This window comes from Ptychodera flava, chromosome 14 (genome assembly GCF_041260155.1).
Source record: "Ptychodera flava strain L36383 chromosome 14, AS_Pfla_20210202, whole genome shotgun sequence".
Taxonomy (NCBI): domain Eukaryota; kingdom Metazoa; phylum Hemichordata; class Enteropneusta; family Ptychoderidae; genus Ptychodera; species Ptychodera flava.
Genome location: NC_091941.1, coordinates 18,934,688 through 18,958,227, shown reverse-complemented (window position 1 = coordinate 18,958,227; position 23,540 = coordinate 18,934,688). Strand labels below are relative to the sequence as shown.

At 37.8% G+C, this 23,540-nt stretch overlaps 1 protein-coding gene across 1 annotated transcript; it reads right to left on the bottom strand.

The window, feature by feature from the left end:
* Window positions 1–975: 975 nt before the first annotated feature.
* LOC139149638 (probable 3-hydroxybutyryl-CoA dehydrogenase) lies at window positions 976–23,333 on the bottom strand. Its single transcript, XM_070721473.1, has 9 exons — window positions 23,097–23,333; window positions 21,341–21,477; window positions 15,176–15,281; window positions 13,429–13,523; window positions 12,460–12,556; window positions 12,025–12,123; window positions 10,890–11,000; window positions 9,345–10,205; window positions 976–3,500 (listed from the first exon to the last, which is right to left on the bottom strand). The coding sequence occupies exons 1-8, from the start codon at window positions 23,146–23,148 to the stop codon at window positions 10,027–10,029; spliced, it is 876 nt and encodes a 291-aa protein (XP_070577574.1). The 5' UTR covers window positions 23,149–23,333; the 3' UTR covers window positions 976–3,500; window positions 9,345–10,026.
* Between the last annotated feature and the right edge of the window lie 207 nt (window positions 23,334–23,540).

Genomic DNA, 23,540 nt, shown 5'->3' with positions numbered 1-23,540 from the left:
AACATTGGAGTTCATATGGTGCCAACAAAACGGTTATTGGTCTGCAGTGTTCAGGGCACTGTGGCGTCACACCAGTCCAATATTTCTTTGAGAATTGACGGCTACAGCACTATGTAAAGATGTCATTTCAACAACACTTCCTACAATATTTGTATTCTCAGACTGGTGCGTTTGCTAAAAAATTTCCCTCCTCAGTATCAAGATGAATACTTGTCAGCTGATGAGAAATTTGATTGCTGTATCAATAGTGAAGCTAGTTGACAAGAAATGAAGTATCACAAATACGACATAATAACATTTTTTTCTGAATGACAAAATTTTACAACTATTTATGGTTTACTTCATCATTTAGTCACCAATTTGCAAATACATGTATATGAAAACATTTGCGTGATCATCAATATGCCCTCTCAGCTATTTTGAGCAAGTATTCTGTTTGACGATGGTAAACTTGCTGCTTCATATAGGGCTGACCCAGGCAACTTTTGAGAAATTCCCAAATCGACTAAAAGACTGAGTTAAGAAATTTATACTGTTAGAGGGTGCATTGGTGTTCACAAGTCTTGTATTGGAGCGTGTTGCCTGTGCTGTAAAGATGTCACTGGCCGTAACACTACTGGTGGATCGTTATCGAAGATAACTATAAGATCTCAACAACCCAGGTTACATATACCATTGTTTGACAACATTTGACGTGTTTCCTTACACCTTTCCATAGTTTCTGTGCATCTTGGCCCACCTCCATTTTAAAACATAGGCAGATCAATAGACACCCCTATTACATTTCTTTGCACCAGTATGCCCTCTATGGTGGAAACTTTACATATCACATGCACTGGTATAGGGCAGACGCAGAAAAATTTCAACAAAATTCCAAATTGACTCTGATCTAAAAATGTCATCAGGATATACTACTTTACACTTAATCATTCTCAATCATGTACACTTGCCTGAGAGAAGGCACAGAAAGTCAAGTTTACAGTTAAAAGCTTTTTATTTTCAATGACACAATAGCCCCTGGTTATTGGTATTTCACATAATTACATTTTCATCAATGAATTGAAAAGCAGCACTGAGATCACAAGTTTGGCAGAGTTAAAATAAATGAAGCATAGTTTTATCACCAAGAAATATGTACTTTGAGAAAGTAACAGACTGTATTAGTGTAATACCTGTCTGTTTCATACATTTTAATTTCTCTTGAGTGTGAAACAGCTGTGGTAATTAGGCATGTGTACATATCATCATGATAAACTGACCACATCAAGTACAGAGAGAAAGGAAGGATGATTTTAGTATCAAATTCACTGGTCTTTGCGTCGGCTTGTTCAGCCTTCACTGAAATTTCTCGCTCAATTCAAACAGACTGTGACTGCTGAGAACATGCCATTTATTAAAACCAGTTTCTTCATATGATATGTGCACAAGATTCAAGGATATTATGGCCTTGTCTGTATCAACATGTGAACACATACATGGACAGACAGTCAAATATACATATCCTTGAAGACAAGGATACATGGATGTACAACAAGGCAGAGGAATATGCCAAAGTTATCAGTACAATGATCAGTCTTGGCACAGACAAGCAAATAAAATGCTACGATATCGGCTCGTCGTTTTGACTCATTTTTTTGGCCTAAAAATATACTAAAAATAATTTTGTTATGACAAAATCAAACGAAAATAGAAAAATTGTTGATATTGATAGATGCTATAAATTGACTATGTCGGTAAATGCTAAATGCAAAACATGTATTTGAAAAGTTACAATTTCTAACGTGGAAATATACAAAAGACGAGGTGCAAAAAAAATACACTTGTCTGATTTTTCACTCACAACTGTTATAAAACCAGCTGTTCATAACAACAAGCGTTTTCTTTCAAAATATTAATCATACAGAAGCACACGTTTGAAGCGGTCTGCTTCCAGAATACCTATGGAAAGATGCAACCTTGAACAAACGGAGCATATGCAATAAACAGTCAATGATGAATTGGAGTTTACAGCATTTTATACAATTAAAATGATATAATCTGTATATGTTGAATGTTCATTTTGTGTGATTAAAGCTCTGATTACATATGAATTTCTTTTACTCAAAGACCCTACAGTACAAGTATTTTCACTATGGTATGGATAAAAAGTAGAAATGTGACATTACAAGGGGTAAATTATTATTGAAAAGCAGTCACATAATCCTAGTATTCAAACACACACAAAAAGACAATAGTAGTACAAATATTGACCCATACAGATAAGCAATAGTTACAAGCCAAATCAAACAATAGAATTTAAAACTGGTTTGGTTGGTCTAAAGTATGGCCATCACAGCATGCACAGGAAATCTATGGAGTCCCACTTCCTGCTTATGACCTTTGACGTCTGTGTGAGTCAATATTCACTGGCATATATATACAATTTGCTACAAACCAGAAATCACATGATCTGAGCAGGAAACTGAATATCTGAGCTGTGTAAGAAGTTTGGATGATGTAGCCTGCCAATCAACCCTTGTATAAGGTACGGTCCCTCCACAAAAATCAAAAAGCAACAATTTTATATGCTTATCTTGGTAGAACATGCACTTTGGAGTGTACCAAAAAGCTCATGTAAAGAGCAATGAAAATCTGCAAGGAAAATATCAATTTAAAAGTCTACAGTAAATGAAATCATAACCTATGTAGTTTGATCTCTGTGGTCCTTTCTGGTAAAAACCTTAGATTTATATTTTGTACTGGTACACTGAATCTCAATTTAAGTACAGTAGCCCATCAAGTAAAAATTTCAACATGACAGAATGCAACACTTAAAATTCATGATTGTACATGGGCAAGGATTAATCCAGCTGAATGTAAATATACGATGTTCTGATGACCATATGAAATATCAATAGAAGATGTTCCAAGCATTTCATTCATAACTTTGTTAACATTGCTTCATATGACTACAATCTGCTTGATATATGATTTGAGTGATGGTGTCATTTTTTTTTCAAGAAATATCTTTCTTTAAACACAAATGGTCAATATTTGACCCCACAATTATGGGCAGAAGTGGCAAAATCCAGGCAAAAAGGGATGGTTTCTGGGTGCAACCATAGACTCTTTTTTTAGGGTCTACCATGGTACTACCTAAGAACTTGAGTTTCATAACTGTTTACGATTATGTGCAGCAACGCACTTTGAAGGTTTGTGATCCTTCTGGTTGATACATTTTTTAGAGTCAACAAGCAGCAAAGCACTCAATGCATTACTCCAGTTGTACAAGCACTATTGTTTGAACGTATCTCAACTCCCTACTTCATATTACAAAGAAGGCAAATGACAAACATTTTGATCTTCACAGTTTAAAATTCTCTAGGCTATTGAATTACAAACTTCTTCAAAAAATTCCAACACATTTTTATCTATTGCAAACGATTCACACATAATTGCAAGATTAAGTATTGATGCCTGCTGTTAAAACATTATGTTTAAAAATTGTTCAATCAGTAATACTGTGAAATACTTTACTTTCGAGGGACTCTATTTTCGCGCTTTCATGGTTTGTGATTTTTTCGCGGGATCAAATTTTCGCGGAGATCAAAAGCAGTTACGCCGACAGTAGTACTAAGCAAAATGTCAAACAAAAGAATGCGGTTTTGACAGCTACAAAGTAGCTATTTTATCAAATCACCCTGGCGATGCTGAGCTGTCACCGAATCCACCTGTTTGTAAAGAAATGATTCACACTTCCTGATTGTACACTTACCGCATTGAAAACGTCTTTCGCGGCAGTGTTTATTGACAGCTGTCAATCAAGGTTATGAAAGGTGAATTCATCAACTACTAATTGATGGCGGCAGATCAATGACAAACTGATTGAAACGATGACACTGACGAAAGCGGTATGTAAAAGAGATCAATGACAAATTGTTTGAAAAGATGACACTGAAGAAAGCGGCATGTAAAAGAGATCGCCAAAGATCAAAGAATGTTTCCCTTTAAAAACTGACTTTCCCGTGCAATTTTACCTCACTTCTCTACGAGACACTGACGAACGTACATCATGTCTCTTCTCACACGCTGGCTAAAGCAAGTGGCGCCGTCTTCGACCCCGGGTCTTCCCGATCCGCGGGAAGAAGTTTCACTCGTGGAAGCTAAAGTCACCGAAGCCGCCAACAGAGCAGTCGATTCCAGTTTAGCTTCTCGCAAACGTAAACGTGGTGACTACAACTTCTACTCAGATGAAATGCGAGCGAAGATAGCCAAAGCAGCCATCGAAAATGGTGTTATGAAAACATCTCGAAGTTTCAGTAAAGAGCTAGGCAGAAGCATTTCTGAAAGTACCGTGCGAAGCATAAGAGATTCTTTCCGTAAGAGACAACGACAAAACCCAGCGTCTCCCCTGACGTCATTACCAAAAGGTCAGAGAGGTCAGCCAGTTCTCCTTGGTCGCGAACTAGATATCAAGGTGCAGCAATGGATACGGAAAGTGCGACTGAATGGTGGGGCGATCAACACGAGAATTGTTATGGCTGCTGCACAAGGTATCGTTCAAAACGCGGACAGAACCAGACTTCAACAGTATGGTGGTTCTATCAAGATAACCAAGTCTTGGGCTAAGTCACTTCTGAAGCGTATGAACTTTGTGAAGCGGAAGGGCACAAAGGGAGTTAAAGGTATGGAAATCGATCCCAGGGCCTAGGAGTGGCACATGTAAAACAGTGTGTATCTTTGCGTCAGAGGCGGAATAAATCTATTTATCCAGGAAATCTTAATCCCGACTGCTATGTTTGTACGCACATAGAGCCAGTCGACGTTAGGGACACAAAAAAACAACACGAGGAACAAACAGGCAGTGGTTTTGAACAAAATCAATGTACCCGGTACTTCACCGATGTCTGTAGGCCTAACTCAGTACATGAAAATATTCGTAGCTTGACGCACTTTGAACATAGCTCGTAACAAGGGACAGTGGAAAGCCCACAGAACTACGTGTACAACTATAACAGCCACTCATGTAGCTGGCGCTCAGTGAAGATTTTTCCGATCAACAACTTGACGGATGATGGACTGACCTTTTCTACCGCAATTGTTATCTCCCTTGATTCAGCACAAAATTTTCGTATGGACTGTTGATGCGGTGTTTACAGTTGTTACCTGGTGGTAAATCCTAGTCGTATTTACGACTGCTGCGTAAACAGTCACTGAATAAATTTTGCACGCATTTACGAGCACTGGATATTACTACCGTTTTTAATCGAAAACCGTCCGTATACGCGTATGACGGTTGTGACAAAAACAACACAAAGAATCTGGCGTACATTGTTACTGCATTACTTTGACCAAAAAATCACCCAAGTGCCGAACGGTGATCATTCAGAACTAGATCTGCTGCAGGTTTCTGGACTAACGACCCCAAACCGACCGGGTCCCAGTCAACTGTGCCGGGCTCGACGTCTACTCTATCAGCGTCAATTACTCAAACTTTCACTCCAGAAAACTTTACCCCACAAACTGGGAATATACTAAATTTACCTTGAAAAAATTTCAAACTGTGTATCGTATTGAAAAAATCTTACCGGGGCCACGGAGCAAATTAAAAAACCAACAAACCCCAACAGAAACAGTGGAATGATCATTAGTGTGCAAGGTCGCTGTATTATATGTCAGGGTGAAAAAATCTAGCTTTGAAATTTCTGGACGGTACAAACGGCGGGGCAGAATTAGACAAGATTACGACCAATGTGTTACCGCCGATGGTACATAACGTACTGTTGATAGCAGGTAGTTCGGTGTCCAGTGAGAACACGATTCCGAATATATCACGGCTGTTGATTTGACCTGCCTCCGATCGAAAATTTTCAACACAAAGACATGATATCAATAATTTTGCGAGATTATAAGTGCCCGCTGTCTTCTCGCCAAATAGCTGCGATCAAGATCATTATGATAGAAGCAATTGACCGCCGAACACCTGCTTGCTGTTCTTATACACAACGTGTAAAAACTTATTGTTCCTGCTGAGAAATACGACAGCAAATATTGCAATGTGAATTTCTTACTATCTTCCTCGCAATGGTTTTGCATCTGTGTTTATTTTTTCACGGTCACTGGACCATTTCTGACGATTTTTACTAACAAAGAATCAGTTCACACTCATCGTGGGAACACATTGCAAAGACGTTCACAAAATTTTCATCACATTCATCACATTACCGTAATCCCCGTTTCAAAGACGTAGGAAATGTATAATGATTTGTTTATCTTGAAAAATCCCGAACTGAAGCCTCTAAATACAAAATGATTTTTCTTCTGAACAACTTCCCGACAACTTTACAATCAGACTCTGGTCATCACATGGCGGTTGTAACCGTACATGTGCTGCTGCCAATGGAGAATCAAAAGACTTCAAATCAACAGTCAAAACGTACGGAAAAAATATCAATATCCAAGCAATGTAAAACAGAGTAATTTTGATAAGGTCAATTTATTGTATATTATAAAAAATCTCCAGACCACTCGGAACAGCGTAAGATTATGATTTCACTCATTCGAATACTACACTCGCACGGTAGGGTAAAAATGGGAACTCAGATCGTTATATACTGTTTCCGTCAAACGAGTCCGCTTATCAAAAGACGGCAAAAATGGTAAAAAAGACGGTAAAATGACCATAATTATTATTGCTTGTCTCTGTAAATTTTGCCAATTATTCGTTAGTAGTTGTCGAATTTCTTGAGTTTGTCCGAAAACTATTTTAGTGAATGACGTAAGTTTCAAGACACCCGAGTGCGAACGCAATATCGATATTGGGATAGCAAAATCAGTCACAGACAATCGAGGAAGAACATAAGAGTCTATTAATCTGCGATTTAATTCATCCTAGGTTACCATGAAAGTAAAAAAGGTAATGTTGTGCCCTGGTTGGGAAAGAAAAGTTGATTAAGTTTTCAAAAAAACGTCAGCTAATACTCGAACAATTTAGTAAAAAACTAGCTCAGAAAAACGTATAGAGAAGAACGACATCACCGATCACGGCGATCTTCAGACCTTTTATCATGTTTCAGTCTGAACGGTCAACATTTGATGCTATATCTATGTCAAGTGTCTCTTTTTGGTCAAATCCGACAGAGATGAATCAATCACGATTTAGTTCATCGCCCCGACCGGACAGGAAATAATGAAGCTCATGGGCACCTGTATACATGTAATCGTGGCATGAACGTATCCAATGCCCGTCCACTGCATGAGCCATTGACCGTGCATCGCGAGCAAACAACGGTTTTGGACGTCACGAGAGCATTTTTTTCGCAGTCTGTGAGCGGTTGAGTGGTTTGGGTACGCTGCATACATGTAGATCGGAATCGAGTTGATTTCGGCCGAAAACAGTTAGAAAGTAGGTTTTCGTGCTCCGTCCAAATTGGATCAGCATGTTGCCGGTTTTGTCCATGGTAATCAGCAGAGCTGTGGTGGGAGGCCGTATAACGCCGGGAATACACGTCATCGTACGCAGGGCTAGGCCACAACATACTCAGTCCGAAAGCGATCTATCGTAAAATATCGTACTGCAGGTCAACACACACATCACCCATTCATAGGCCTACAGGTACATATCAACGAACAAAAAGGGAGAGGCAATCTGCTTGAAACCATGAAGTAGTCCGTTTGTGTCTGAATTCATTGAGGCGCGCGTTCAGTAACCGTTGGTCAAGTTTTTTCGTTTCAGTAGTAAGAATCGTTTGTTCATTGTTGACATCGTAATCGATCCGATGTACACAACAAATGTTTGATCGTTTGCACCTTTGCGCGTCCCCTCGTGATTGGCAGCTGTTTGAATGCTTTCATCTATTGTTTGTTGGACGCTTCGAACACAACATCGAAGCAGTTTTGGCATAAAAAATCAACTTAAAATGGAAAAAATGAGAGAATTTCGCCAACAGGGTGATGCCACAAGTATTCACAAAACGTAATATGTTGGAACAGTGCTTTAATTTACACCATGGTTGTTGAAAGATCCAGATTTTCGGGAGCATTCGTTGACGTTGTTACCATGTGCCACTCATGTTGGATTATGAATCCCCAGGGAGATAGGGGGTATTTATAGGCTCCCCCTGCCTTTAAGCACCTCCCCAGTGACTTTGACCAGATCAAGTCTGCTTTCCACGAGCGAGTTCACAGCGTTGTCGCCGAGCACAACATTCCGAGTGAATTGATAGTGAACTGGGACCAAACTGGGGTCAGTTTGGTCCCCGGTGGCGAATGGACCCTGGAAGAACGAGGCACAGAGCAAGTGACAATCAATGGTATGGACGATAAGCGTCAGATCACCGTGCTGTTAGCCATCAGTCAAGCGGGATTTTTACTGCCCCCTCAAGTGATCTATGGCGGTAAGACTGACCGATGCCATCCAGCCGTCACATTTCCTGAGACATGGGACGTCACGCACACCGAGTCTCACTGGAGTAACGAAGAATCCATGACGCGATACGTGCAAGAAGTCATCATTCCTTACATTCAAGACCAACGCAGCAAGCTCGGTGTCCACGAAAACCAACGTGCGCTCTGTCTGTTCGACGTCTACAAAGCTCACCGATCGAAAGAAATGCACCGTATACTGCAGAGAAACAACATCAGCGTAGTGTACATCCCAGCAGCCTGTACTGACCGACTCCAGCCACTCGATTTGGCAGTAAATAAAGAATTCAAAGAAGAGTTAAAGAACTGTTTCCAGTCATGGTATGCAGATAGAGTCACCGAATCCCTCGATCAACAAGAAAACGACACACCGAACACGTCCCCCGCCGGCGCCAACATCGATCTTCGTACATCGGTCATCAAGCCGCTCCACGCGAAATGGTTGATGAAGTGCCATGAAATCATGTCAACTCGCCGCGACATCGTTATCAACGGATTTGTGCAGGCTGGACTTGTTTGAGAATGGACAATTAGATGTCAAAATTTTCTGCTGAACAGTTAAGTTATGCCAGTACTAGTACTTGTACGTTGTTGCCTAAGTCTTTACAAATTACTGTACAGTCAGTACTTAACGTTACGTTCATGAAGTTGAAGCCATTTCCATGTATTTTTTTATTTCGATTCCGCGTTTTTCAATTTTGAATATTGTTAGATTATATTTCTCTTCAATGCTGCAATACTGTTTTAAAATCGAATAAAGTAAGATTTTTTTGTCCGTACACTTTTTGTTGTTTTCTTCGTGTGTGTGTGTGACATGAGAGCGTGTGTATTGTATACATGACAAGACTTTGGAAAATGTTCGTGGTGACTTTATTTTCGCGCAAAATTGCTACCCTCGAAATCCGCGAAAATAAGATCCCCTCGAAAATAAAGTATTTCACAGTAACTTAATCAGTTACACGTGTTTACAAAGAATTTCTACAAGAAACAATTTGTTCCCTTTCCACATCATGAAATGTTAACTCCAGTAAAACATTATGCTTATTGTCTTAATCCACTATTTTGGATTTCAAGTCATTGTATCGGAACATTAATTTTCCATCTTTTTTCCAAAGAAACAAATAAATAAAACAAAAATATTACTTTCTTTCAGCCTAGAGACTGCAGCTGAAACACTTACTCTGGCAGTCAAGCATTCTTATCCAAACAGGCATGGTTGGGTGAATTCTTTCTGAAGATCCGACTTATTTACATTTCTCAAATTCAAGTGTGATATCTAAAAATACAGAATTTTCTTTTCCGAACATCTGTCATCATAATGCTGCCATATTGATATGCGTCATTGCTAGATAATACACAGGGAAGCTGTAGATTCAACCTGTCCGCCCCAATTCCCTGTTGACAGGTCCACACTCACCTTTGATAACAGTGACTTTGGGACAAACCATGGTGGTAGAATGGTTAATAGTAAATGATGGGGTTAGTGATGTCCTCTGTATACATTCATTTCTCCACACACGTGTCAAACAAGTCATAAATTCAGTCAGCTTGTACAGTTGAGGCATCATCGACATTATACACCTGCTAAATTTACCATGCCACACATCAATATTTCATTTTTCTCTATGAATGGAAAACTCGTAGAATTTCCGTAATGTCTTTGCGGCAGATTGGACAGAAGTCCTTGCGGTTCAGCAGAGATTTGGCGCATTCCATGCAAGTGATCAAATGGTGGCACGGACAGAGGAGACAGTCACGCGGACGATCCATGCAAATCGCACAGTCATGGTCGTTAATGACGGCTACAATGAAATGGAAAGAGAGATACCATCAAATTGTATATTTGACACCAAGACCATAACAGTTCTCGTTTTAACTGACTACTGAGTATAAGAGTTTGACAGCTCTGGAGAAATATTGAACCAATGACTTTTGTTTGTACATTTGTGCTTTGGAGCTGTGATTCTGTCTTTCTAATAATATATTCTGCTGACACACACACTAACACAAACTCTGTACATTGACATGAACAGTCAAAGACGTAACACAACATACATGTATGTAAATACATTCATAAATATGTATGCTTTACGTAATTGTATTTGGTTTTCTGCTCTAAAGTGATAATTTCATCATATCACTAACATTCTTCCTGTCTTCCTGAAACAGCTGTCAATATTCTAAAAAGATTTTCCAAAGATTTATTCACTCAACTGACCAGAAGTTGTCGATGACGAAGCATTAAGTTAAACAAAATTGTCATATAACTTGATACTGACAAGTACATATGATGCCTTGATTTCAAAATTTCAAAGAAAAATCGGAAAACTTTTATTTCAATTATTGGATATGATGACTGGGTAATTATTCTGACACACACTAGATGCGTACATTCTGACTTGAACTTTTGTCAATGAGGATTTTTACAGTACCGACACGTAATGTTTGTACATGTTTATATTTAGTTGAAAAGGAAGGTTCCTTACCCAGTTCATCATCTTGTGGGGGCGCTATATTGCCCATGTGACCTAGCTGTGGTATATGGACATCTGGAATTCCCATCAGACCCCTCTGTCTGCGGATCTGTTCTCGCCTGGCTGGTGACATAGAAATGGGGTCAAAGGTTAAAGATCACAACACGCCATAAAACTGTACAGTGTATATTGTAAATTACATATTTGTATGACCTGATGGTGAGAAACAGGGTTATCTATATAGAATCCATAAAATGCTACAGCTCCCAAGGAGGCGAGATCATACTGCAGCCGTAGAAGTCATGATTTGTTTACAAGGACAGAGCAATGCAGCACACCTAGCCACTATGAGTATTTACAATGTCTTTGCTACATCTCAAGTCATTGCACAAATCAGTCCATGCCAGCCTGGATAATGATCAATCAAATTCTGGCCAATCAAATTCTCCCATAGAATCTTAGCATGGGACTGGTTATACCGGTACAATTTATTTTTAATTTGCGAGAATATCACTTCTAATCGGAGTAATTGATAGCATTAACCCTTTGGGTGCAATGATAGCATTAACCCTTTGGGTGCCAATGTCAACTTTTGTTGCCTTGATGGAATATATCGCAAACAACTTTTTTCAGATGAAGACAATTTTTTCAGACTTTTCCCAAAATTTTGGTCAAAAATTGTAGCAAAAGAAAAGTTGTGGCCATTGTGGTCCAAAACTACCAAAAAAAAAAATACAGCAAATTGGTAAAATGTTACACTGAAATTTTGGTGGGAAAAATTACAGCACTCAAAGGGTTAATACAATCAACAGCAGTGTATTACAAAAGGTATGCTATATGCTGTACATCACAAGGCTTATTGTAACAGTTTGCTGTTTGGCCTCCCTGCATTTGAACTTAGCAAACTGCAAACTATTTCAAAATTTGGTAGCTCAACTTGTTATTAGGATAGCTATGGAATCACTTCAAAGAGCGGTATTAAAATGTTAATATGCTGTACATACACAAAGTGGCTACAAATGAACTTCCATTGTGGTGTGCTGTGAATGCACTGGTCTCAATAGGTCACAATATCAGCAATGATGAAATGTTGTAAGGATGGCCTTTGTGAATATAAGAAAATCTTTTACATGGTTTTCAAACCTACCAAGTTTTCTTGATTCAATCTGCTTGTCAGACAGTATAAGAGGTTCTCTTCCGGATCGAAAGAACAGTGTCTTGCCCATGTTTTCTAGGAACTGTCGCACTGTATTGGAAATAAAATGATGTGCAAAATACCTTAAGACACTTATTTCATAAAATGTTTGACAGCTGTGTCATTAACCACTGAAAAATCTTATGAAAAGAAAACAAAGTTTTATAGCTTCTGCCAGAACGTCAACACTACATAAACCTGACAGTAAATTTTGACAGTAAATATGGCACATCAACTACACTTTGAGAGGTAAGGATAGTTTTTAATTATGATAGTTTTTGAATTCATTTTTGCAAGTCCATGTTTCATCATGAAGTGATTGAAAGATGCTGAGACAGACCCCTGACAACACTGCTGGCAACAATAGCTGACAATGAGAAGACTTACCCTTTTCAACGTTATTTGTGGTTGTGTGTTTGGTGGTTGTTATCTCCACTTCTGGTATGGCATACACTGGATGAAGGAACCTTAGACCCATGATTCTCTGGTATAATATTGGAGGAAAGAAATAGCAGGCATTTTCTTTATAAATATCATAGCTTGTGCAGAGAAGCAGCAGCATTGCTTGATTTCTGGGGATGGGGCTGGAGAATTTATAGATAAACAATTGTGAACAGATGTTTGAATAGGAAAAATTGCTTCAACAATTGCATTGGAAAACGTACATTTCTTTGTGGGAAAATTTTTTTGCTGTCTGAGCTAAAATAAGCAGGACACTGAACAAGATTAAATTCTTAACATTCCCTGAAGTTGTCACTGGGGTTAGTCTTGAGCAAGTCAGAATATTTGTCAGAAAGCAATTGTTCAATATGGGAAACGTCAGCACATATGAGCAAGGCTTCAGCAGCAAAAATCTGGCAATGGTAATCACTCTGCTATAGTAAAACAGACTTTACTATCAACCAATGAGTTGATTTGAGAAAAGGTATGATCTTATAATGCAGAACACTTACAAACTTTCGGAAACGCATTCTTTTGATGTATGCACAAAACTCATTTGAAATGGACAAGCCCATTTCACCCTAAAATATATACAATGTGCACATTGATTCAAAACATTTCTGTAGCCTAAAAGAGATACAAAGATTACTCATATTCCAAAACATTTTGCACACATGTCCCTTTTGTAACATTATCTGCTTACATTCGTATGGGAGTTGAAACTTGAAAGGGGCAGGTCTTGAATCAGCTTGATCTCTGAGCAAACTGACTGACTGTGCACAACTTTCAAAGAAGAACAAAGGCTTAAAATCACACAAACAGGCGATGTCAACAACCACTGGTACGAGAACTGGGGATCGAGAACTGCCAATTTTCAGTGAAATCAAAGGAATCCAATAAACTTTTTCTCCATACCTCTTTATATGCTGCCCTCTCAGCCACTTGGTTCATGTCCAAGCTCAAGGTGTTCGAGGAGAGGATAGCTTCAGGACTACACAGGTGGGATATCCCTGTGGAAAAAGTAAACTTGACATTTTACACCTTGACATCATTTCAGAATTTCCTCTTACAACAAACGTATTTCAACTCTTTGAGTACATATATCAGGTATTGTATGATTTCTTTTTGCATCAATTGTACAACAATACAAGCGTGTGTTTTTGGCTAACATAGGAGAATAGACATAAATATATGCCATACTTAGAAATATGTATATCATCAGAGATTGTGTTTGAAGGTGCAGTCACTTGCGTCTGATGACGAAGCACAACCTAAACTGAACGTAGTTCAAAAGATGTCAGTGTACTGTGCTACTAGGTACTTTGCTGTATAAAACTACCATGGCTAGGCACTGCTATTGTGTATTCAAGTCTGACACAATCTCTGCAATGATATCCATAATTTTGTCCCTAAAAGAAAATTTTTATGGTTTTTATGGTTATTAGCGCAGAGTAGACCCTCCACACTGTTACTTTGTAATCAGGACATTAAACATTGTTCATAAAAAGCAGTGCAGAGGTGTACATACAGCTTATATAGACAGTTTTTATGCAATTCAAGTCATAGGAACTCACTGCTGTATATATCCCCTCAGGTGGGCAGAGCAAACAAAATCTGGAACACTGACGTCACTCGCTCTGCAGCTAACCCCTCTTCTATTGCTATTAACATTTGATGTCAGTTTTTCACACAGTATGCTGACATCTTTTGAACTCCATTCTTCTGGCTTTTTAACACACAGTATCTATACTTAGGCCTCTCTGCGCTTTAACCAAAATGTCCATAATCTGTACATGCATGACTTTTGGTGAATTTTTTCTACTCTTTACCGTCAGATATCCATTCATATATTATGGCAAGTGGTTTTGACATAATAGAACACAAAGGAGCCAAAAGATTTTCTTTTCAGGCAGAACAAAACGGGCGTTCAGTAAGAAAACTATCATAAATATTATTGCCAATCAGTGCTTTTCACTCCTATTCAGGGCACTTAAGTATATCATCCTTTTTCCATTGAGATGTCAGCTACCATATCCCTTGTGACCGCCAGTCAATGAAAAATATTCAAAAAGGGTTATACTTTCTCTTAAACTTTTATGTATACACTAACTTTTATGTATACATCAAGCATTTTCTGAAAGTGAGAAAATGAGACTGAAATCTTCGTCCAATTTTCAATATTTCACACCAATAATCTACTGCAACGTATGTGATAATTTTCTGTTGAAAATGTTATGTGTCCACAAACAACTGATAGAATTATAGTTTTGGATTTACATTTCAACACAACAATAATCCAGGATGATGCTAAACTACCAGGTTTTGTTCATGAACAACTATAATAATTTTGAGTTTCAGTATGTGTATCATATTTTACAATTTGCCAGTCTGCAAATCAGCTGTCAGAATTTTTGAAAGTTCTCCACAGCTGTAAAAATGAGATATGATAACGAAATTTTATTTTAAGTCAAATGTTGTGTATTATCTGCACAATGCGGGAAACTTCATGCATACATCTGTAAAATCTATAAGACTGCTATGAAAAACACTCGGACATTTCCAGAATGAAAACAAATCATGACCAGAGGAAAAAACAGTGAGTGGAAAGGCTAAAAAGGGGATTTTGTTTTTTGTAATATCGGTCAAAAGAAGCAACACTCACTCTCAAATAAATCTTGTTTGATGGCGAGATCATCAATGACTGCTTCAAATATCATCTCAGCATCATTCACGGTTTCTTCAAGACGACTCATGCAGAGTACCCTGCCCTGGATTTACACAAAAAATGAACGAAATGAACAAAGACTTGATAAGGAAAAGGCCATTTGAAATGTCAAGTATGTTGCTACACCTGGTAGGTGTTAGAAATTTGCAACTTGATTGAAACAGGATGTTAAGGAGCCACTACATCTATTATAAGTCTGCTGAAATGGCTCAAATATCTCAAATCCATTTTCATCATTCTCTGTCTCAGAGAGATGGCATTTGCGCAATTTCATAGTGTATACCCTTTTGGCTACGTCAAACACGTACGTCAGTGGCTGCCCTGGCTGTTTGTGAGTTGAACCTTGCCTGCAACCATTTTGTATTTGGTGTACCATGTAATGTTTGTGTGTGTGAGAGTCCATAGAACCAGTGGATTTAGTTGAATGCGAGATGTTGAGTGCCTTTCGTTACATCTGTGGACATGCAAAGCTTAGCATTATGGGACAGTATGTGGCCTCTTTCAGATACTTCAAAAGCACATATTTTCAGTTACAATGAACAAGTATTAAAATTTACACATATCTACTATTGATGAAGGCTGGATTTTTGGGATTAAATCTGCATACATTTTGTTGTTCAAACAGAAGCCATGTCAGTGGTATTGAACAACCATTTCAAATATTAGATTGGACTTTTCCTACATCAATGCAGGCAGGTTTCTGGATTATGATTGGATTGATGGGAGCTTATCTGTCTAGGATTTGTGAGCCAGCCTTCAATAACATTTTATCACGCAATTTCTATTTCTGAATGACTACTGGTATCTCTTTCGTACCTCTCTGACTGAAATAAAACACGGTAAATTTCTAGACAGCTTTCATAAGGAATCTTAATATTGGCCAATTTGCCTCTAAATGTTACATAAATAGTAAAATTCACTTTTTGTGAGACAGTTACCACATCAGTGTCATTAAATGGTAAATGTAATTTTGCAACAAAATTTTCTTGCGTATAATGTTGACTTTTCAGGAAAGACTGGCCATGATTTTGAAGTAGTTTTACAATATACAGCACACACTTACAGCGCTCATCACTTGACTTCCGAGCTTCATTTTCGAATCACACAAAGATATTGTTGGGCATAGCCAAGGTTTAAAGCTCAACACACTGAATACTAAACTACAAAGCAACAATTTAGTCAAAGACATTCGACATGTTTTCATTTTAGTCTTACTCAGAGAATGCCACACAGTGCTGTTGCATTACAAATTTGAGGGGTGCACTAATGGCCACAACTGTCGGTCCTGGCTGTCATTTGTCTGAACAGAAAAAATAGACCAACGGTTTATTGTCATGTCTTCTTATATCACCTTGGTGTAATTGATTAAAAACTATGGAAATACACAGGGAAGAACATTCATCCATGGAATGGTGATCAGCAGTTATCTCCGGCGATTAATAGTTCACTAAATAGAAGAGACGGGACACAGTCACTAGCGTTTATGGTTCAGTCTGAGACCTCTCCTCGGTTTCAGTGTACGCTTTGCATGCTGTCCCCGAAGGTTGGGGAGGGAGAGCAGTGTACACAAAAATCAAGGAGAGGCCATAGACTACCTGTGGATACATGCATGGTGAATGCCCCTCTGATGTCAGAGGGGTGTTTGCATGTACCCAGCCACAATCGACTGTGACACGAACAAGGGATGGAATATTAGTACCAATGATGTTGTCAAGATCATGATAATATGAATCCAAATCATTCATGTAGAATTGCCTACATTTTTCTCTATATACATTTGGACTTTGAAAAGTCTCATGTTTTATGGCAATGAGGTCAATCTGTGCCATTGCTGTAAAACAGCAAAGTTGGTAGTTTACAAAGTTTTGATGGACATTGAATACTCAGTATGAGGAGGTTGGCACCATTGAAGTCAGACGGGCAAAACCGCATGTTCACTTATTTTCACATTATAATATTATATGGAAATCATGCTTCTTTGATCATTTTCACAGGGACTAGCTTGAATTTTAGCGACTACTTTAATATTCCCATTAAAAATGACTTGTCTTTACAAATAATACCCTGTCATGTTAAAATGGCAGAGCCTTCCGGTGAGGCTGACAGAGATTGTGAAGTTAACCTATCACACGCCTGAATTGGAAAAGATTACTGTCACTCTTTTGAGAGACAAAAGTTCTGCTACAGCATTTTCCTGTAACATTTTGCATAAAAAGAGAGTGTGTGTAGCAATCAACAATCCTTTGATGTTGTGTCTCTGAGTAATACAAGTTGCACCTTTCAGATTATCTGTGTGTGCCAAACATTGAAACTCTAAAGTCAAATGACAAGCGCTGTATTTGCTGGTGCCAAGTCTAATATTCTGTGACCCATACAGCAAACTCCTCCTGTAAGGGACGGACCATTAGATCTTGGGAGGGGGGGTTGGTCAAAAACAGAAAAAAAAAAATTCAGAGCAGAAAGCTAGGAAAAAAAAAATCTTCAAACTAGTTTGCAAAATAAAAAACAAGCGACCTAGCGGCCGATATAGCTCCGCTGTGTTATGTAGAGAATAACTATTTTGACACATGTTGATGAAGAAGGTGGAAATCTTTGATAGCTCAATGCAATGGCCAGAAAAAAAGTGGCTAAAATAAGCTGCAAAAATACACAATTTCATCATACTTTGAATATATCACATCGGATCATCCCTAAGAACATGTCAACCAAAGCTATCCGATGAGTAGTTTTTTGAGAATGAAATTTTCTGACCAAAAATGGCAACATTGCCCCAAAAATACAAAATGACAGATTTCATCAGAAATTCAATATATTACTTAGCTCATCTGTAGAAACCTGTATACCAAATTTCAAAGCTATCAGAACAGTACTTTTTGAGAAACACACTTTTTGACCAAATATGGCAAAAATTGCCCCAAAATTACAAAAATTACTGATTTCATCATGATTTAAATAAATATCATTAAGGTGATCTGTAGGAACCTGTATACCAAATTGCAAAGCTATCAGATGAGTAGTTTTGGAAATACACATTTTTTGACCAAAAATGGAAAAAATTAACCCAAAATTACAAAATTGCAGATTTCATCATAATTTCAATAAATATCATTAAGTTTATCTGTAGGAACCTGTATACCAAATTTCAAAACTATCAGATGAGCAGTTTTGGAAATACACAATTTTTGACCAAAAATGGCAAAAATTGCCCCAAAAATACAAAATTACAGATTTCATCAGAAATTCAATATATATTACTAAGTTAATCTATAGAAACCTGTATACCAAATTTCAAAACTATCAGACCAGTTCTTTTTGAAAAAAAAACATTTTTTGACCAAAAATGGCAAAAATTGTCTTAAAATGCAAATTTGCATATTTCTGCACAATTTGAACAAATCTAAAATAGATCATCCCTAGGGACATATGTACCAAATATCAAAGCTATCTGACTTGTAGTTTTGAAGAAGAAGATTTTTAAAGATTTTTTTACCAAAAATGACAAAAATTGCCTTAAAAAATACAAATATGCTAATTTCACCACGATTTGAACAAATCTGACTGTAGTCACCCTAAGTAAACTGCATATAAAATTTAAAAGCAATCTGACAAGCGGTTTCAGAGAAGAAGATTTTTTTACCAAAAACAGCAGAAAATGCCCCAAAAATACAAATATGCAAATATCACCACAATTTGAACAAACTTAAGTGAGGTCACCCCAAGTGAACTGCATATAAAATTTCAAAGCAATTGGACTTGCGGTTTCAGAGGAGAAGGCAATTGTTGACGGACGACGACGGACGACGACGGACGACGACGGACGACGACGGAAAATCAACCTATTTGATAAGCTCCGCGTCGCTGACAGCGGAGCTAAAAAATAAATAAGAAGACAAAGGCATAAAAAAAAAATCTGCAAAAGTCTTTAAAATTTTGAATTTTTTTTAGATTTTACCGACAGAAAGCAACTTTCTGTATTTTTAGTACATCCACCCGGCACATTTTAATTTTAATTTATACATTTAGAGTGACTGTATCCCTTATACTGGAAGTTGTGATTATCTTATCTTTTCAGGACTTTTGTATTCTGATCACTTGAAAATTATGAAATTACAGAGCCTGTTTCCTACTTGTTTCCTGCGTACAAACCAAGCAGTACACTGGGTAAAACATTGAAACTATGGTATGGTTGTCAAGACAGAAAGTTGTATTTGCCTTTTAAGATCAAGGTAAACAGATGCAGGCCACATCAGTTTCATTTTTTTCACAGCATTTTATTGCAATGATGAATGCAAGAATGGGTGAACAAGTAGAAACACATCAATAATGATAAAACAACATATCAAGTCATTATGTATTTTTGCTTTTAAAAGGCATTTTCAATTCTTTTTTCTCAAAAAACAGCCTCAAAAAACAACAGCAACACATGTTTTAACATTCAACAATACACTACGTAGAATGCCATCTATCCAACAAATCCCAACACAAAAACACACAAAAGGGTTGAACTTTGAAAGTTTCTCGATAGCAAATACTGATTAAATCTGCATGAATAATCGTTTTTGTGTAGCAAATTTCAAAGAAATTGGACAAGCGCTTTCAGAGAATACAGATTTTTTGACCATGAATGGCATAAATTGCCCTAAAAAGACAAATATTGAAATTTCAACACATCTATACACATTCAATCAATTTGGACATGCTGCTACAGAGAAATAGATATTTGATCAAAAAGGGCAACAATTGCTCTAAAAACACAAATATGCAAATTTAATTATATTATTTAGCTTATTTTAGCTTCTCAGCTTGTCAAAATCAATTGTAAATCATGAGATATGCATGATGTTTGGTGGGGTGAATGTAGGCATTTCACCACGCAGTAGAAAGGAAGCCAGGAAACCAAAATAGTCAATTTTCAAAACTATAGGAAGCTACTGAGGAGCAAGAAGACCATGTTTCAGAGGAAGATGCGTAATCTGAAAAAAATGCTCCAGAGTGCCACCAAATAACACCATTTTTATCTCTATTTTTCAAAAGCTCCAACAGCAGGAGGGGGGACCCCCCTCCTGACCTCCCCCGCAAATATACTCCCCAGTGCCACCAAATAACACCATTTTAATCTCCATTTTCAAAGCTCCAACAGCAGGAGGGGGACACCCCCTCCTGACCACTCCCCACAAAAATACTCCCCAAGTGCCACCAAATAACACCATTTTAATCTCTATTTTTCAAAAGCTCCAACGGCAGGAGGGGAACACCCCCTCCTGACCTCCCCCCGCAAAAAGTGCCACCAAATAACACCATTTTAATCTCTATTTTTCAAAAGCTCCAACAGCAGCAGGGGACACCTCTCCTGACCTCCCCCCCCTGACCACTTGTGTGGCCGCTTGTGGTGCTTGCACCACATCTTTGCCCTCTTTATCTTCAGACCACGACGAACTAAAAAAAAAATATAAATCTGAAAATTTACTCTGAAAAAAAAAATTTGCACAGCTAATCTCAATTGAAAAAAAAAATTTCAGAAATTTACAATAGTAAAAAAAAAATTTTCACAATTTCATTGTGACCACCCCCCCATCCCAAGGTCTAATGGTCCATCCCTAAGATACGATACTCTAGTAGCCAGTAACTGATTACAAATGTTGCCTAAAAAGTTTTGAAATGTTGATACCAATAAGTCAAGCTAATTTTGCAAAGCCACAGTGATAACATACAAACCTACACTTCAAGAAAGATCACGGGGTCAATTATGCATTTGTAGATAAGAGCTGACACAAAAACATAGCAATCTTTGATTTTCGTTATTGTCCATTCATTCATATATCGGTGTCAAGGATTTTTGGTCGTATCATATATGTCCCATGTCTACAAGAGTCACAGTTCAATACTCTGAGTAGTGCTTTTATATTGACTGCTGTTGGTGTGATTATGGCACAATTGATCCCTTGACTGTCCGTGTAAACATATGCACAGTATTGTAGTAACGACAGTCATAGTTCAAGTATGTAAGTCTAAATTCCAGTGAGTATCGGAATAACCTACTGCAGCAACTTAGCCCATATGATGATACGATGAATATTAAATTAATGAACAAACGATACTCACAAGAAAATTTGGATGAGTCATGAGGCCTTCGCTTTTCAGCTCCTCTTTGTCATCTTCCAGATTGGCATGGAACGCATCCAACGCTGCCGGATTTTGGTCATATATTTTCACTCGGTGGCCATGATATGCCATATCCCCTGAAACATAAACAATGTGTGTTTCTCTTCACGGTTATGTACGTCCATTTAAATGTGTCAAGCTTTGTATCATTGGTCTTTCTGCCTCTTTGAATGAAAAAATCTGACAGTGTGTGATGTATAACATGACACCATTGACAGAAGTCAACATATTAGTAGCAAATCTGATAGAGTTGGCCGTGCACTGATTATCCTATTTAGGTCTCATTTATTCCACTTCATCAAAGCATTGGTATTTGCAAGCCTTGAATAAAACTAATTTGATAGAAAAATCCTTCAATGGTGATTCAAATTACATGTACATCCACACGTACCTTCATTAAAAAGTGCAACTGAATCGATTCAAATTAAAATATCACGGTCAAGCCACGACTAAAATCTACCAATACTTATTGTAACCAAAATTGTTGGTGAAATTGTAAGAATAACTGGTATCAGAAACAGAATTTGAATCTGAAAACCTTAAACCATATGTGAACCTTCATCATTAAGAAAATACTATTGAAATTGATAATTATGAAAGACGAATACTATTAATAACATCATCTCTGTATGTAATCAGGGCACAAGCTTCTTCTCTTGACAGGATTGATTAGAAAATTACCAGTGTGCCCTCTAAGCCAATATGACGTGCCATGATGCGAACAAATTGCCTGTGACGCAAGCAAAATTTTCTTTACATGTAAAGATATAGGGCTTATGCAAAGAATTTTCTACAAATTGCCAAATCGATGCAAAGCTTTCAGAAAGACACGTTTGTTAGAGGGCACACTGAAAACTACTTGCCAAGTCATAAAGGACAGACATGACAAAGCCATCTGTAGGGTAGATGTCACCTTCTGATATAGTCCGAGGGTAAATAATATTTAAGGAAGAATGTACCCCCTCGCCGCCCATAATGGATGACAGTGAACTTTATGCGACATAATATACGAGTATATTATGGAGTGCAATGTTTGCATGAGTCCATTATGGGCTGGGATGGGGTACATTATTAAAATTGCTATTATTTTATAGTTTTGGCAATGCCAGTGAATTTGTAGATGTAGAAGATATCCTGGGCCACAATACTGGATAATCGGTTACTTTATTAATAACCTTGGGGATGAAATCACAAAATTCCCTGGTATTGATAAAGAGGTAATGAAATAAATAATTATATTGATTTTTAAAATATTATTTTCTTATTAATAATATTAACTGTTTGCAGACACAGTGTACATGACTGGTGTAAACTTGGGTCCATATTGACATAAACCACCCAAAATAAACATGACAAAATGTAGCACTTAAAATTCGACATACGCCCTGTTAATAGACAAATGTTGCACAAGTCATCATGGTACAATATTGCCATGTTGGCATGGTGATTGAGCTGCAAGTAGGGTTTACGCGCGAGCGCCCCTGGCATATGAGCAGTTGCATTTCGATCCGCTCACCCCTGACAAGCCTACAAAAGCTGTATCAGGGCCGTAAATACTTATGAATAATTAGCTTTGGAAGCTCTCATTGATATATACCGGTGTGTACTGTGTTGTGTAAATGAAACCGTATCAGAGAATGTTTTACTCGGCATCATCAGCGACGTCATGCGAAGAGTTAGTGAGGATTTCGCTTACCGGCAATTTTGATACCCATCAGACCGCAGCCGATAACTGCCACTCGCACCATTATTGATGGGCAATGCTTTGCTAGCCAGAACAGATTTGTATCACCCGCTCTGATTTAACCGATAAAAGAGACAGCAGAGCGGTACATGTTTTCAAAGTACTGGATGAGATTCAGTGTTGTTTCTTGAACAGTTGAAGACATGATCATTGTAGCCTGCTAGGAAATACCAGTCGAAATCGGAAGTCATAATGCAGATACCATTACAGATGGAGGGGTGTTTTTCTTGCAGAACTTAATTTTCAAACTAAAAAAATAAATAAACTACTGCGACGGCGTTCAATTATATCCATATTGATACTAATATTATGTTGCGTCTGTGTAACTTTGATAGTTTATAAAAATCGGGTGTTTTTAATTCAGCAACTGTTCGCCACAACAAGCTTCTACACTTT